Genomic DNA, 19,081 nt, shown 5'->3' with positions numbered 1-19,081 from the left:
TTTTGTGTAGGGTGCCATATTTCCCCAAGGTGTCATATTACCCCAAGTGACCCTATACATTATATGTATATATAATTAATGCTCCCAATACCATTGCTACATAGGATGTAGTACACCATTATTAAAAAGGACATTCAGAGATCTGTCAAATTCAAACTATATTCTCCCCACACATGTCTAGAATATTTACTAATGCAGCAACTAACCCTACATGTACCATTACTAGGTTAGACGCTGCATAATTATTCTTAATTCTTTATACAAATCTTTGCAAATCTAAAAATGGAACGTGATCTCAAATATGGTTGTAACCTTAAAGTTTTCTTTGAAGAAAACGGTGTAATGATAATTCCCGACTTATCAACCATTTTAAGCGACTTCTGATAATTGTACAGTTTTTTTAGTCTTCGATGGATCTGTGAATATAAGTTGCTCTTATTATTTTCTGAAATATATTTTGAGTAAAAAAGTAACAAAACATAATTTCTATGTAAAATTATACAGGGTGTGATTTAATAGTAACGCAACGTAATTTCTGCTATTTTAAATGTAGGACATACACATATGTTGTGAAAAGAAAAAACAGGTTTAAAACATGAACATGTTTCCTACATACATCATCCCATGAAGCAATCCCTTATTAGGCCTAATTATTTTTTAAAAGGAATGGATATTAGCCGTGTTTATACACTTCACCATACTTGTATAGGGTGTGACATAAAATTCCATGATTTGATATTTTCACAATTGTAAGTGATCATTAACTTCAGACAAATGTTTCATACAGTGTAATTCCAGTGTACTTGGTAATGCTTAAGCATGTCAATAACTAGGCATGATAATTGAAATGTATACAATTTGCCCAACATACATAGGCCATTTGGAAGTTCAAAAAAAAAAATATTTTGAAAAGATTAGGGCGTATTTTGTGATACATTATACTATTTATACATGTGATTCTATATTCCTAGCGTCAGCAGGTTTCCAAAAATGTATACTCTTACTATTCCTAGGGTGATTGGCTCACAAGATGAAAAAATTGTGTATGCAATGAAATTGCGCAACTTCACACTTCAAATTACTGAGTCTTGCATAACGACAAACAGCATGGTCACGTGACGTGCATTTTCTTAAAAATAAGATAAATAAAATAAAACAAATTTCGGTGTTTATATAGCGCCTTTTCCCAGATATCGGTGGTTTGTAATTTTACTGCCATGGTGAATCATCACAATCAGATCGCATCAAGTAGGCTGGTCATCCCGAACCTGGCACAAACCTATCCACACGTAGATGGTAACATCCACCAATTATATGTGCAGCTCCTCAAATTCCATTGGGTGAAGGAAGTTTTTGATAACCAAACAACTAATAACCGATTTTTTGAAAGCAGGGGGAAACCGGAGATCCCGGAGAAAACCTGCGAGAGCGAGCATTGACCAAGTGCACATGAGTGCTTGGGCCGCACCGGGGCTTTAACCCAGGACCTCGGTGGTGCAAGGCGAGAGAACAACCGCTGCTCTCCCTAGGGGTTTTGTTATAATAAAATCAATTTAATAATATCTAACTGCAACATTTTTCCTTTGAAATGAGACCAAATATTATTATTTCCATTAAGGTTTGCTAACAAAAATTAACAAAATTACAAATGATATAGTGAAAAGTGTGATTCTGCATAGACTTTGTACAGTCCCTCCCCCTAATCCTCCTCCCCCTAATCCTCAACCACCCTTGGCACATTTCATTTAAAATGTCATGAAAAAATAATGAAAGATGATTTGAAAACAGCACTTTACATGAGTAATAAAGAATAAATTAGCTTAAATTTAAGGCCTTAATGAGCCTTCTGGGTGAAGAAATACTCAGGAGACAATGTTTTGTAATTCATACTGCACGTCAAAATGTAACAAAACCACCTTTTTGGATACCCCAGTATATGGCGCAGGACCTTATACTGTCTCCACTTGAGTGAGTGCCGCTATAGCCTGCTGCACGCTGTAGTCCATACAGGACCAACGCAATATAAAATTAGAGTTTTGGTCAAATTTTGAGTTCAAAACGCACGGCCAATTTTCAAATCGCACGCTAACGACTATCATATCTGTTCAACACGTATTTTCAAGTGTATGAGACCAAATCTGGTTTCTTGAGAAAAAATCATTTACGGGAGATATTCATCATTTTCTAACCCAGTATCCGAAGATTTTCGTCTGATATCAAAATCGTGCATAGCAATTCACGTGTATCGATCCCGTGTATTCATTTTAATGTCTCTGCTACACCAAATAATTATTAGCCAGGCGATGTCGGTGTGATGCGCCCCTGTCTCGGCGTGTTAAGGGGACACAGGATCACTCAAAGTGGGAAATTTTAGACATCGTTTTTATTGTATCTTTAAAAGTGTATAAACCCGAAAGCCACCAGCCAGGCACGCGTCTGACATGTGTACATAAAACTTAATAAAAGATACATAGTATCTTGTTCAATTTAGAGGTTATTGACTACGCATCAGTTATTTTGAGGGTATTGTGAAATATCTATCCATTGTGGTTTGGAACCGAGGAATATCCACTTTTCAATTCACGTCATATTTTGTTCTTTTAAATTTGAAAACAAAACATAATTTTTGCGTTTTCCCTGCAAAAAATCAAATAACCGATTAAAGATATATCGCTAGCAACCAATCACACAAGCGCGATGCCCAAATACGGCTACCAGCGGTGGCGTAAATTGTTCGAATGCATAACACGTCACGTAACGCCGTCATTGTAAAGCGTACTTTTAGCTATACTGCTTCAACCTAGAAGTACAAACCAAATCTGTGGCATCGGGGGTCGATGGTCGACCTCCAGTTTCCGAGGACTATTTACTTTGTACTTCTGAGTTGACAAGACGGACTATACGTCACGAGACGCGGTCATTATACTTTTTCAATAACATGCATTTGCGTCCGCGCATTTAAAAGTTATATATTATCTGTGATTGGAATAAAAACGTCGCGTATATTCATGTTTTATTTAATACACATTTGTATTATGCATCTGTACATTATAACAGTTTTATTACTTGTGTTTGAAACAAAACAGATGTCGTCTTTGAACAAGTTCAACTATATCATATAGTACATAATATTGCTAACTTCATAATGTTATACAATATAAATAATGCATATTCCTTTTATTTCCAAATAACACAATAAAATATCAAATATCGTCATCCTGGTATACAATAACAACCTAACTCATTTTTGTCATTTTGAGAAAAAGTACAAAATATGGTTCAAGCATGCATAAGGGGCTTAGTCCATACAAGAGCCCGTCCTGGAATTTATCTCAAATTTCGTACCAATTAATTTTTTGTCGATATACTTCGAATATCTAAAATAAAAGAGAGGGTCACTGAACTATTTTTTGAGAAATAAAATATTTTAAAAAGCCCATTTTTGGGAAAAGAGCACAGGCCTCTATGGGAAAATGTAAATTTCAGATATGTTTTCGACTATATAAAAAATAATCTTCTACAATTTTGCTGATTTTTTGATATAGGCTATAATTATACGCTCGAATATGATATAATAAAAATTAGGTGTCATCGGACTGCTTTTGTAACAATTTGAGCAGAAATTTGTTCAAAATAATAGTGCGACATCGTAGCGCGTTACTTGTGAAAAATTGTCTCAGCTCATCTCGCGCTAAATTGCGCGCGTATACAGTTGGAATATCAACATCGGCTACATTAATGCCCACACAGTGGTGGCGTCAGGGGCCATTTTCCACCACCTCCAATCTTGTGCTTCCTCAAGTCAAAATATGAAATTTGAAAAAGCTCAACTTTTTGGGCTTAACCTCATTAAAACTACCTGCCGATTGGCCAAAAAGAAGTTTTCATTATCAATTGGACCAATCACCAACATTGTTAGAATAATTTCACCACGCAAATAAATTGGGGTGAATTATTTGCAAAGATCCATCCTGATTGGTGATTAAAGTAAAGATATCATGTAATTGACCAATCAGAGGCAATGATAGATCGGCAGGTAGTGCTCAGGGGGTTAATATGCCCAGGCCCTTTTTTCCAACATGTCCACACAGGAAAAAAAACCTAGTGCCACCACCAGGTCTTCACTATGTATAAGGGTAATGTTTGGCTTGGTGAATCACTTGATTCCAAAGCACTTTTTAAACATTAGGTCATACCAGGTTGACTAATGGAAGTTGGTTATGGATCTTTTTGTATAAAAATGTTACATGATTCTGTTACATGTATAGCAAATATTATTTCCCGTTTTTAATTACCGTTGTAAATGGAGTCGAACTATTACTTCCCGTGTTACTGATATCATATCACATAATTATTTTGCTCTTTAAATTTCATCTTGATATTTTTTTCATCCTGAAATATTTAAAAAAAAAATGCAACAAAACAGGCTTATAAAGGGGCATTTCGTAATACATGTAAAATGCGTAACTCTTGAAATCAATGTCCAAATCAAATGGAATAAGCTATGTTTCATGGATATCAATATTTATGCTTTAATTTCACATTATTCATTTCTCTGAATAGAATCCTATTTATTTATTTTTGATCCCCATAACTATTTGTTTTGATGAGATATATTGTTCATTTTGATTAGGTAAATTATCACTTTGAAGCGACAATCTTATCAGAATTTTCCGTTTTATTTAAACAAGTAGCTATTTCAATTTTAAAAAATCTTCAACTTATTATCCATTTCATTTTGAAGACATTCGATTATATCCAATCGGAGAAGATAAACTGCTCTAAAGGTCATTTTTAACAAGAATCTGTTAATTCTATATATTAATAGAGACAACCCGTGTGGCAAAGCGAGAGTTGATTGGTTCAAGTATTGAGTTTCAGTATTGGGTTTGGTCACGTGGTTTCCTATTATTCTGCCTAAGCTCTTGACTGACGTCATTATCGATATCTTTGTTTGTTCCCTTTGTTACGTACTTAAAACTTGTAGCAAACAGTTTAGGTTTTTTTTATTTCAGTTTGTTACATAATCGTGTGAACGCAAAATAGCTTGGTTTGAAGTTACCTGATCTAAAAATATAGACCATCGATATATTTCCACCGATATTACAAAAGAAGATTAGACTGACACTCGAGTGATTTACATATCTATTCATCAGTTCATGTGATAATCATATGCATGGGGATCGATAGAAAGTTATATGACTTCCAATATATGCTATTTATTACTCGAAAAAATTGAGGAGAGAGAGAGAAAGAGAAGCAGAGCGGAGAGAGCATTGGGAGGGGAAGAAGGGAAGGAGGGGAGAGGAGAACTCGAGAGTGGAGTGGAATAGTTTGTAGGGGGGAGGAGATATCAACCGTAGGGGAGGCAAGAGGGAGACACTGGGGAGAGGAAAGGGGGGGGTTATATAAGTGTAGCGAAGGGAGACATGCCTAGTCAATGTTTCATACAAACAAACAAACAAACAAACAAACAAACAAACAAACAACAGTTTTATGACGCTTATGCTTCCAGCACCCATGCCACGCCAGTCCTGTTACCGTCCACGTGTGATTGATATCCGATCCATATATTATACAAAATATATACTGCCATGAGAGGTTCTGGTTAAAACTATGGGCCCGAGGTGAGATCAATAGTACTATTTTCCTGAGAGGCGCAGCCCCGAAGGAAAATAGTATTAATTGATCTCAACGAGGGACCATAGTTTTAACCAGAACTTCGAATAAAGGCAGTATATATTTCTGTGTATGCTCATACGTGTTGGTAGATAATCAAGCAAAGTAGATTTTAACTGTCATTCAACACAACATATATTGAGATAGTTACCTCAATATTTCGATGTGTACTCCATCAGTTCATCATTGGAGCCCTCCTGATGCGGATGTGTGTTGTACACATCGAAATATTGAGGTAACTATCTCAATATATGTTGTGTTGAATGACAGTTATTAAACATCTACTTAAAAAAATCTACTTTGCCAGTATATATTTGTTTTATATACTTCATTAATATGTTCTTTTTTCATTGATTGGTCAAAAGAAAATTATTTGACGTTTTGACTCTCCAGCTTCTATCCTGAGTGAACAGCACGACCAATTTAAGCACAACCTATATTTTGCCCTTCACGCTATGGCAGTTTCGCGTGCGTGAACTGCTCCGTCGAATCGAATGCTCGCACGCGGAAGGCATGGTCAAAAGTACTATTTACGGCTTGGTAGTACTATTTACGGCTCATCCAGGACATTGAAAATACTATTTACGGCTTAGAGGTACTATTTACGGATAGGAGTACTGATGGTAGAACTATTTTTGGTCATGTGATCCACTTTTAACCAATCAATGAAGTTTATAAAATGGTCTACATTCAGTAGGCCTATAAATAAAAGGGGATGGTATTTGACCAACACAACAAAAAGCGGTACCTCATTGATTAAAACCAAACGCTGTCGCTGTAGTGTAAATTTCGCTTAGATATTATGATTGCAGACGAGTTCTGCCCGTCTTTTGAATCCGCTGATTAGAGTCCGAAGTTTACCGTTTTCTTTCTAAAATCCATTTTCCGTGTTGTAATCCGTGTTGTAAAATTTGTAAATCCGTGTCATTAATAAAGCTTAAAATGTATAAACAATGATATTAATGTCACAACAAAGTGTTCAATATCGCGATCAATATGCTCTGATTGGAATATTCTCACGATAATAGGCCAACTATTACGATGTTTGGAGGGATATAAGGGGGTTCATGCCTTGGTAATGTACCTTTATTTCAGTATATTAAACAGTATTTTTATCATAAAAATTGACATACACAACTCATGATTGTTTTTAACATTTATTTCTCTTATCTTTTAACAATTTTTGTCACATCATACAAAAATGTCATTTTCCGTGTTGTACCTCCGATTCCGTGATTTTCTTCCGTTTTCCGTAAAACGGAAAACTTCGGACTCTATCCGCTGGTTTTTGGTTTCTGACTACAATAGTGTTAATATACCATAGTGTTTATAACACTATCCATCACCCATTATGTTGCATCCAATCATGATCTCTATAGCCTCCTTGACCCAACGTTTATATCTGTCTTGCTCCGGGCCTATGACCTCTGCCTCCCCCAACCGATGACATGGTTCCTCTCTGCAACATGATCTGTGATGGCCGATTTATGGATGGTTGTAAGCGATTCTTTCCTGCTTGCTCTGGTGACTGTTTTTCCAAGACAGATATAAACGTTGGGTCAAGGAGGCTATAGAGATCAGGAAGAGAAGGGGCGCCACCATGAACAGAGATGAAGGTCAATATCAGCTTTCTCACATTTTTGATGAACTGCTACATCCTGTGAAAAATCCATCAAAACATCCAACAGGAAAAAAAATTAACTGGCAACACAGTCAACAAGTCAATCACCAAGAAATCAATAGGTGTTTGGATGACCAGTTCACAGTAGCAGACTTCATTCAGTGTTGATAAAGATAACAGAGTGGTTATCGAAACGTACACAGTAAGTGCAATTTATTGGATCAGAAATAAGAACTTTTTGATTGACTTTATTCTACCGATCCTGATGAATTTGTTCAACCCTAATGGTGACTATTTTTCTTAGGTAGTGCATTTAAATATAAATTTATCTGGACTTCTCAAATAAAGGAAACTCCAAAAAACAAGTACCATTTAGAACACAGACCGTTTTTTGAGTCAAATTATGTTTTCTTCACCATGTTTACCTACCTTTCCTTTTTCTTCTTTCAGTGTGTACCTCTATCTTACGTACCTGGCTATCTGGCCGGCATGCCCTCGGTGGTACCATACAAATGACCACACGGAGACATGCCACAAACATCGGTAGCATTTTTGGCTATTTGGTATGTCAATTTCAAAAATAGAAGAGAAAATATTCAGATGGGGACATAACAGATTTCTCTTGAAAATGAATCGAATATCTCATCAAAATGACAAGAAACTCACTCAAATTTGATACGATTGCCTTACATTAATAGAAAACTAATAGTTTCTTGTCAAAATGACCCAACTAATCAAATTTGAGTAGTTTGTCTTGTCAAAAATGACCAAACAAAACCCCAAACATTGTAGCAAGGAGATTTGGTTTTCATTTCAGTTTGTTATATATAAAAAAAAAAAGCGCAGTGATTTATAGTGCGCTACACACAGGCACAACGCTTAGACGTTGATCCACAAGCCTCAGCACATTTTACAGGTTGTCGCTGACCACTATGGCCCCACATCATTCCATAAACCATTAAACAACAAATCAGGGACTTTGCTGCTTCAAGAGCGCACACCCTAGACATTCCACAAATAACCATCGCAACAAGGATCAGCTCCCCGAGTTTCGTACGAGTTACAACGAGACAGATTAGCAGTAAATTTTTCCACGAGAGCGTACTAGGCACCGCCAGGGTTCGAACCCGCAACCTCTCGCACCATAGTCGAACGCCTTATCGATTGAGCTAACTTGACTGCTGTAACAGTGTAAACTTTGGTTTGAAGTTACCTGATCTACGTATACAAAAGAAATGTTTAAATTTCGCAGTGCAATATTCACCAGCAGAGAAATCGAGCATGTCAATCTATATTTAAAAACGTGGTTTAGAAAATCCAATCAGCCTTAGCTATTTTCACTGTGAAAAATATAGACCTTGGCAATATTTGCATTCGACATTACAAAAGGGGCGACTCAGGTGATATATGCAACATCGATTCATGTCCTTATCGCATGTAGGAGGATCGATAGAAGGCTATTTGGCTTCCAATATAAGTTAGTGACTTTTATTGAAATAATTTTTACTCGAAAAAAATAAGACAAGAGAGACAGAAGAGAAGAGGAAAAGGAAAGAGAGGGGGTGGGGGGTGGGGTGTGTGTGTGTGTGTGTGTGGGGTGGGGGTGGGGTTGTGTGGGGATTGGGGAGAAAGAGAAACAGATGAGAGAGAGCATCGGAAGTGGAAAGGGAATAATGTAGAGATGAGAGCTCGAGAGTGGAGTAGAATAGTGTGTAGGAGATATCGAATGTAGGGGAGGCGAGGGGGGAGGTTATATATAGGTGGGGGAGAGGCCTAGGTAAGAGGTATGGGTTGTGCTTACCGGAGACAATAAACTAATTCATAATAATATATATCATCTCCATCATCATGCATCGTTTATGTTTCATACAAACAAATCCCTCCTCAATATACGCTTTATATATGATTTCTAGGCCTTCTAATGATGTACAGAGTTTTAGAACTCGGGGTGTAATAATACGGTGACATGAAAGTAAGCCACCTACGACAGACTTAGGTAAAAGCGTCTCTGAAGTACGGCTTATTCAGATTTGATAGAGCGTAAACTACCGCCGGCGGTGATATCCGATTATGCTTAGTACAATAGGGCATCATATCCTTATGGTTATAATCTATACTGTGTCCTCTGGTCCTCCCAGCACAAAAGTGTTATGATTTCAGACCAGGTCTGCTCCACTTTTTAATCCCTCGATTTTTGGTTTCTGAACAAAAGAGAAACACAAACTTATAATTTGAAATGAGGGATTCTTACGTTTGACGCATATGCATCTGATTTCAATAAGGGTGGGTGGTAATAATGGGTGCTATCAACCACACTCATGTCTGTCAATAAAGGCTGGATAAGTCAATTATATGGAACACCGGTGCTTCAACTCAGGTTGAGTGGTCATATGTCTCTCATCGTTACTAAATAGATTTTACTACGTGTAGGCAGGATAGGCATGCAACAGGTCTGTACGCAAATTTGATGCCATGCACATGACACTTGAAAAGCAGAATACTCCAGGCCAGACTTGAAAAGCACCATGTGAGTTTTCTCTCCCTTCTCTATCCGCTTTCCCCTCTCTCACCTCTTTTTTAAAATTGTTTTTCTTAAATTTCCAACATATTCGTTACTCAGACAAAATTACACGTTATTATGGTTTATTTATGTTACAAAGTGTATCAAAGTTAAAATCATGATAATATACGATAGGTACAGATCGGGTGAATGCTCAGAATCACATTATTTTTAATTTAAGCTTCGGGTCTTCCTTTCATCTTAAAGGGCATATATATTGCTCAGACAACATCATATCATTGGCAAGCTAATATTATGAGGACAATGAAAATGACTCCTTTTTTGAGAAAATAAGTCGTTTAAAATTGATATTCCCCAAAACCAACTGTAAGCGGTGAGTTCCTTCGAACGAGTGAGTTCCTTCGATTTGACCTAGAAACTATAGTGATGTCATGAAATGAATATTACCAGCTTTGAGAGAATGGACTGTCAACACTCTCACTGCACAGAACATATACTATTTTTGTTATCAGAAAAAAAAAATTATATATTAGTAAATTGTGATATTACAATTCATATGTATATCATCTTGATGAGAAATATTTGGACTAGAAAATAAAAAATATGTTAGATCAATGTTACCGTACGAGCTTAGCACCACCAGCAACAGCAGCAGCACCACCACCACTCGTCATCTTTTATCTTAAAATCCGTCCATGTTTCCTTTTGATTCCAATCCAAATTTCCTCCAATCCAAAGGATACAACCGTTATTAAGGAAATAACACCCAATATGGTAAATGATGCAGTGAAACTTCCTGTCATATCGAACAGCCAACCTGAAATAGAAAATTAAATAAAATACTTACAGTCATCATAGGCTATTTAATAAAAGGCACTAAATTCAATACCCACGTGACCCATGGGCGCCGCCATACCAAGACCACCAAGTGATCAGTAGATGTGCTACAATGGTAAGAGATAGGAACTTTTCAGACAAATATCATCAAAACTGCTGAAAATGTATAAGACAACTTAATTACACATTGGGGGATCTGCTTTTTTGGTGTGTTTTCAAGAACTATATTTTGGAAGTTCTTACCGACGGAAAAAAATCTGGACATGCATCCCGCGTTTCCAATTGAAATACACAGGAAGACCACCCGCGGTGCCAAAGGTCACTTTTCCAGACATCCTGTGTAGAGCTGTAATGTCAGCGCCCATCTGGTCACGTGGGCATTATATTAGGTGCCTTTATTTAAATACCCTAAGATGACTGACTTAAATTTCATGATATAATCTACCCCTTAGTGTGGTATTTTTTTCGGGGTAAAACAACAATTATTATCTTAATACTTTGCAATTATCACAAAATATTATGCAGTTCATAATATACCCCCCCACCCACACACACACCCCAATCCCTTTAAAAAGGGATACGTTTGGTCCAGAGAGGAGTTTGGATGCGTTGCGGACATGGAAACAGACTTGAAAAATCAAGAATCAAATAATAGTACACCCAGCAAACACAAAAATGTTTTTAAAACGTTTTAAATATGTTATAGTTTGGGTTCTGAAAACGTTTTAATAACATCATATATAATTTGGGTCCTATGAGCAATTTTTTGTGTAATATGGAAAAATAAGTCTCTTCATAAGACTTGCCTCGGCGAGCTACAGCATTCTCTCACATGCAGATCCGCAGGCCAATTTGGTCCCAAAACACCGTAAAATTGATACCTAACATTATATTGTGCACTGGTATTGTGTTCAGGGACGCTTTTTAGTACACTTTGGATGCAAAAAACAAGCGATAATCAATATGAATACAGCTAGGCCTACACATTAATAGCTAAAATCTAAAATATAGTGCATTTTCTGTCTTTTATTGTGATAATATTATTTTACTTCTATACCCGCGTAACCGGAATGTTGGAGTGTATGGTGCATATATACATTCAATTGCACAATCCCACTGATTATAGTCACAAAATTGGGCCTTCATTTTCCAAACGATTCTCACTTCTCAGGGGGCACATCGCCCCTCAGACACCCAAAGGAAATTGTGTGTCCCCATAATTGACACACTGAACACACAGACATTTATTATTTCACACCAAGACAAACGATACCATGCTCGAGTCTCTGTAAATGTAATTTCTTTACCTGTTATAAACCCACTTGATATTGACCCTGCACCTTCAAATAACGAATACCACGCCACTCCGCTGAAGTATTTAGATTCATCAGTAACTTTCTTGATGGCAATGTACATCTCTGCTCCAAGAATGCCGTAACTTATTCCATACCACACTGACATTGCGACCATCATCTCAAAATTGACGAACTGGGTTATCAGAATTAAAGACATTGCTGATAAGAAGGACCCTAAGTATATGAGTTGCTTGTATGTGAGCAGTTTATGCAAAATAGGTAAAATAATTCTTATTGCTGTCAATCCGATTCCTCCACTTGTTGCAACAATTGATGCCTCTCTTATAGATGCGCCGTTAGATACGGCATAGGATACTGTGTATATTTGCCATCCGGTAAATGTATAACCGATTACAAAAGACGGTATCAGTATTTGGGTAACGAAATGGATATTTGTAAGCAAAGATGAATCTGTAAGGCCAGACAGGGTATTTGTAAAAGACTTGCAGCATCCAGGTTTAGCAGGTGCTTTGTCTCTAGCTGATACAGAAAGAAATGGCATGGTTTCAGTGACTTCTTGCTCATGTGCGTCTACATTTATGAGGGCACCACACGGAATTGAATGCGCGCAAAGCCCACCTAATAACACTAACGTCCCTCTCCAACCGTAGATATCTCGTAACGTTTGAGTTAATATGGGCATGACTGTGATTCCAAGTCCAGTTCCGCAACAGTATATAGCTACGGCAGTATCAAAATGGGTGTCAAAATAATCTGGCACAGCTCCTGCGGCGATGATGCAATGAAGCATAAAATATCCTTTGGCAAAAGGAAAATAACCATTAGTGTTTTTCAATTACAAAGATAATGCAAAATACCCATTGATCGCTGTAAAGTGCAACTTTTAAATTTGCGGTATTTTTCTTTAAAACACTGCTATGTTGCTAATATTGAACAGTAGTGGACAAAATGCACAAATTTGTAGGTGGGTTTTTCAAATGTCGAAATGAAATGCGCGCAAATTGGAGTGGAGTGAATTACAAAACATCGAGTAAGTTGGACATATTGGCATTAAAAAAACTAGAGTTGGAGTCGAGTGAGGTATGAAGGACTTAAAGTAATGTTAGAAAGTTTGTTTGAACAGAAAAAAAATAAATAAAAATAACGCAAAGATCAACCTTATTTAAGTTAAAGTCAGTTTCAGAGCTAGTGCATTTATCGTGCATTGTGTGCTCCCATTCAAAATACATGGTACCTCGTGAACAAATAATGAAATTGGGTATCGCAGCAAAAGGACTCATAAAAATTAAACGATAGAAGCGAGTCACTTCATTTTTTCACTCACAGAAGGTGACTATTGAGTGTGGTATTTATAGAAAATTTCAATAATGGGAAAGTTCAACTTGGTTCTTACATAAATATCGATTCTTTGCTCTATTGCACTTTTTTTGACTCACCCTGTATAAACCATCACAGCTTCTCTGTTAAAATATTGTGAATACGACGAATAGTTCTGAAGCTATACGCCGTAGAAGTGACGTCATAATCGGATTAACTACCATAGCAATAGATGAATACAATTTTTGAATAGACCGCCCTGCACTACAAGCAAATTGCACTAATCACCTGTGTATGTCAGCAAATATAGAATGAATACAATACCGCTCTTTTCAAAAATACTTATCATACAGGTGCGAGTGATCAGCCTTTCTTTGACATCTATGGTTCAATGCATCGGTAGTGCAGGGCGGTATAGTCAAAATTGTATTCATCTATTGCTATGGTAGTTAATCCGATTAACTACGTCACTTCTACCATGTCTACGGCGTATAGACGTATTTATAAAGGCTGCGTTACTTTTTGTGAAGGCTTTGTATAATACACAGACTATATAAAGAGAGGCTAGAGAAAGAGGGAGAGAGATAGAGATAACTAGATAGATAGAATAAAAGATTTTAGAAAAAGTTTTAGTGTAAAATCTATTATTTTCATTAAATATAATTTATGTACATGAACTTACCGAAAAAGCTCAATCCAAGTAGCAACGTTAAAGGATTGGGAGCACTCGCACATATGAGTAAGCCTATGGTAGCTGTAATTCCGCAGACAATGAGACTTGGTCGACCTAGTGAGTTGTTAATCAATTGATTTGATGCCAAACCTAAAAACATAGTTATAACAACATTTTATATGGAATAATAACTTAAGGTTAGCAACTATTTTGAACTGTTGCGATTTGGTAGTTCACAGCATCTTAGTATTTATTTTCCATAAAATGTTAGCTTTACTGTCAGATATTTGTCAAAAACAAATGAATGGATCAGAAGCATGACACAGGTCACCGATGTCATCCAGACTGTGAAACAAAAGAAGTGATATTGGACTGATCACCTAGCTAGAACATCAGATGGACGATGGACCAAACTGGTTACAGAATGGATACCTAGAAATGGTACTAGGCACCCAGAAAGACAGAGAGTTAGATGGAGAGATAAAATTAGAAAATAATATAACCTGATGAGAAAGACGTGGAATGAATCAGAGTGGCGTCACTTTGGAGAGGCCTTCACCCTGCAGTGGGTCGACGATGGCTTAGGATGATGATGATGGTGATGATTAAGCAAACACAAAACGTTTTCGGCATCATTCGCAAAACGTTTAAATATCGGGTTATGTAAAGGACATAATAGGTCTGAATCGTTTTCATAACATTCAAAAACATTTGTTGATAATCTACTGCAAATATTCTAACATAATTTATTGAAGTGTTAACAAAATATTTATGTTTGCAAAAAATTTTACAATAATATTTTAAAATATTTTTAAAGTATTGCTGTAGTGTGTTTTCATACAAAACGTTTTAAAACGTTTCCATGACCTTTATATAACCCGAAATTTAATGTCATTAAAACGTTTTTATCTCAGCCAAAACCTAAAATGTGACATGTTTAGTTTAGGTTTTTTTTTTGTGTTTACTGGGCCCAGCAAACACAAAACATTTTCGACATCGTTCGAAAAGGTTAGAAAAGGTTACCAGAAAACCTTTAAATGTCGGGTAATATAAACTTACTGCAAATATTTTAACATAATGTTATGTAAGTGTTGACAAAATATTTGGCAAAAATGTTTGCAAAAAATATTTTACAATATCATTTTGAAAACTTTTGAAAAAAAAATTGTGTAATGTGTTTTCGTTCAAAACGTTTAAAACGTTTTCTTTGCATTTATTTAACCCTACATGTAATGTTATTAAAACGTTTATACTAAAACCAGAACCCAAAATATAACATAAAAACACCATTTTGTGTTTGCTGGGCAGCGCCGCGTCATCGCGGAACACGCCTGCTGAGGCGTTAGTATGTAGCGCGTTCTAGAGCGTAATATGCGAACGGGATCGCAGTACTCGCAACTAAATCGGTAAACAAGTTTCTTTCATTTCAGAAAAAGGGGAGTTTTCATGATGGTAACTTAATTTTTGCTAAATAAAATAGTTTTTAGTCATTAATATAATATTTAACTAAGAATGAGTGCGCTGGCTTCCACTACTCAAAATATTGGCCCTGCCTGTCGTCTGCCACGGTTGTTTGATGGTTTGTTAAAAAGAATCATTTTTTACGAAAAGTTGAACAATGATGGCGCTGTTTATCTAAAATCTTGTTTGCAGCTTTACAAGGGATAGACACTTGTAAAATGGTATAAGAACATCAGCAAACAGACTAACTAATTACAAGGTTGAAATTGAAAAAAAAAAACCCTTTTGTGACCGTCCACGGCGAATGAGCCGTAAATTCCTCCCGGTCAATTTTGTTTTATTTCGTGTTTAAAAATAAACATCATAAACTTAAAATGGTATATCATTTGACTTCAAACGATATCCAGAAGCGGGGTTATGGTTTGATAAACTTTGCTCCTTCAACAAAATTATAGCTTTTACGTTTTTACATGTGTCTCTTTTTCCACATTGCTGGCAATAAATATCAAACAGTCATAATTGGCGGTCATTTCAAATCATCCCCAAGTCAACGAGGTTGAAGAAAGTTCTCTCATTGTTAATTGTTGGTTATGCATACCTGTACAAAATACAATGCCTGGTAACCCACCACTTGAACAGGATTTAGCAAAAGCAAACAAAGACCAGAGCTATTAAAAGTTCTATAGCCATCTAAGGTAGAAGCTTATTATCCACTTCAACAATAGGATTATTGATTAGTTTTGACTATCAAAATGAGACGGATGTCGGGCCAGCTTAAGTTACCGATGAATATGACCTTCGTACACATTTTACACCGTAACTCAGAATACAATTTAGGGAATTTACGGCTCATTTGTGCTGCCGGGTCACTTTTTACCTACCATGAAATGTAAGGTACAACTCATTATATTTGGCTAATTTAAATTAACAATATTTTTAAATAGCGCCCTCAATTTGCACACAAATGTACTGTTTATAGAACTAAAAAGACTGCCAAAAAGCAGAAAAAGATGAATGATTTGATATAGAAACGAAAATCTATGTTAAAAATTGCTACAAAATATATGTGTATATACAATTTATTAGTGTGATAGCTGTTGGTATTATTCAGGTCTAGAATTGAACATTATAATAATGTTTTGTTAGAAAAATTAATAAATGATCACATCAAACAACCGTGCTGCCTGTCATCTGTCACACATTAGAGGATAGTGAGAGGATAGTGAAAAAAAATCTCTTAATTATAGATACTTACCGAGAACACATCCCCATCCAGAGACATATGATATAGACCATCCAACGACCCATGTGTAAGTTGAAAACTGCTCCTTGATATCTGGCAATAGGACACCAAGACTTTTAACCAGACCTTGTTGTATGAAGTACACTACAGTAACTGAAGCTACTACCAGCCACGATGCTGCTGTGTCTTTGCTCCTCTTCATATTAAATGTTTGTACCTCAGAATAGATGGTCGAATTCCGGGATTCGGACTACGACGGTTCGACTCTCGTACCGCTATATCATATATTTCTGTTATGAACTGTTATTATGGGTATATGGTAGCATGAACTGTTCCGTTATCGGTTTATACTGGCACAAAAATAATCGGCAAATTCGTTAATTTTGTTTCACTTGCTAATACGCTACTTGCCATAATATTATTATATTACTCATATACCAATTCTACACAGTTCATTGCCGTTTATCATTTTTAATTTTAACTGCGCCGTAATACGCATGCGCCAGGCCGTGCACTACTTAGATTTGCGGATTAAGTTACGCGATAGGCCCAAAATGCGAAGTGTATCACGGCAAAACATGATGTTATGTTAATGAAAAATGTATATCTTTTTTAAGGGTTCGGTACAGCAAATTGCATTCTGAATGGACACATTCCCCCTAAATTTATTGGGGAATCTTTTATAATTTTTGTTTTATTTTGATAATATAAACTAAACTGGCCTCAAAAAGAAACTTATAATTTTTCACAAGGTTATATCTTAAAATCCTCTCCATAAAAATAAACAAAAATTGCACACAGGATTACTTCAATACTCTAATCTAAACACATATCAGTAACCAAGCATTTGTCCAACTGACACAACAGCAAAATGCACTGACATGGAGCACCTTTCTGGACCAAAATTCACATCCCAATTATTCGCCTGTGAATGTGGTCCCGGAAGCGGTTCCGTAACAGTGCATTTTACTGTTGTGTCAGTTGGACAACTGCTTTGTTACTGACATGTGTTTAGAGTAGAGTATTGAAGTTATCCTGTGTGTAATTTTTGTTCATGTACAGGCGAATAATTGGAACCCAACAAAAGAAATCTATTGGGATGTGAACTTTGGTCCAGGAAGGTGTTCCATGTCAGTGCATTTTGCTGTTGTGTCCGTTGAACAACTGCTTGGTTATCAATAATCAATAATAAACCGATATATCATGGAATATTACTAATTACTTACTAATCTACCAAATAAATATATAAATAAATAAATAAATAAATAAATAAACAAATAAATAAATCAGTAAATAAATCAGTAAATAGATAATTAGGCATAGGCCTAAATAAATAAATAAATACATAATGCAGAATGCAGTTAGTAGTTAGAAAATTCCAAACATTCTATTATAATTTTCTGCTATGCACGCAAAGGACCTGTGCTTTTAATATCCGCGCCTAATCAATAACGGGTCTTTCACCATGCTCACACCATGTTAAACTACTGGCTGTATCTCTGTAGGATTATCTACTGACCAGGTGTTAAACAACGCAGTAATGTGGATACTTTTAAAGTACCCAATCAAGTCTAAATATCAAGGGCATTGACAAAGAATGGTCAAAGGTCCACGTTTCCAAAGAAGTATAGTATAGATGTTGACGCAAGCTTTCGTGCGGGAAACATAAAAACATACTCACCAGTCGTAACCTTTTTATGAGATTTGATACGGCGCTGAAGTCTATAGTTGTTCCAAAATCAGTTCCAGACCCAGTTTCCAGACCCAAATTTGTATGTTGTTACAATGAATTCAAAGTAATTTTATCATCAAGACATATAGGAATACGACATCTATCGTGAGCCAATCTGCATTCTATTGCCTGCAAAAGCCGCCGATCAGGTAAAAATTATAAAAGTAGCGTGTCTATATATTCGTGTTAATTTCATGATAAGCTTAAAACGCGTTGAAAAGGCCAAATTGCAGTCACAGAATATATAATATTAGTAAATCACCAAACCAAATGGTAACGTAGATATGTGGAAAAGAACTGCAATAACAATAACAAACTATGTGCCCAAAGAGTTGTCTTTGATATGTCGCTTTTTTTAAATATCACCAAAAATATAAATTTTGGAAAAACGCCCCAAAATTTAAAACAAACACGAACCTTCCAAAAGAAATACATGTTCGCACTCGGCGGCCCAGTGAATACCTGCCGCTGTGATTTGGGGTAACTCGTTGCTTCTCCTCTCCATATACCTGTACTTCAAGTTTGCCCATACCCTACGCCTTAAATCCGACGATTTAAAGCCGGAGAAGAGCATGGTTAAGCCCGCTTATAACGTTGCGTCCGGTAATAGTTATTACGTGTGGACAGGCTGTCCGATATAACTGTGTACCTTTCACCTACCTTTGTGCGTGATTCAGCGTG

The 19,081-nt window shown here is 36.3% G+C and overlaps 1 protein-coding gene across 1 annotated transcript; it reads right to left on the bottom strand.

Annotated features, from left to right (window-relative positions):
• Nucleotides 1-10,498: 10,498 nt before the first annotated feature.
• LOC140139121 (monocarboxylate transporter 11-like) lies at nucleotides 10,499-16,870 on the bottom strand. The gene is made up of 4 exons (XM_072160902.1): nucleotides 16,681-16,870; nucleotides 13,974-14,114; nucleotides 11,966-12,772; nucleotides 10,499-10,638 (listed from the first exon to the last, which is right to left on the bottom strand). The coding sequence occupies exons 1-4, from the start codon at nucleotides 16,868-16,870 to the stop codon at nucleotides 10,499-10,501; spliced, it is 1,278 nt and encodes a 425-aa protein (XP_072017003.1).
• Nucleotides 16,871-19,081: the final 2,211 nt, after the last annotated feature.

Source organism: Amphiura filiformis, chromosome 18 (genome assembly GCF_039555335.1).
Source record: "Amphiura filiformis chromosome 18, Afil_fr2py, whole genome shotgun sequence".
Classification (NCBI taxonomy): Eukaryota; Metazoa; Echinodermata; class Ophiuroidea; order Amphilepidida; family Amphiuridae; genus Amphiura; species Amphiura filiformis.
The sequence above is the reverse complement of the archived record's forward strand: the minus strand, read 5'-3'. Positions and strand labels throughout refer to the sequence as shown.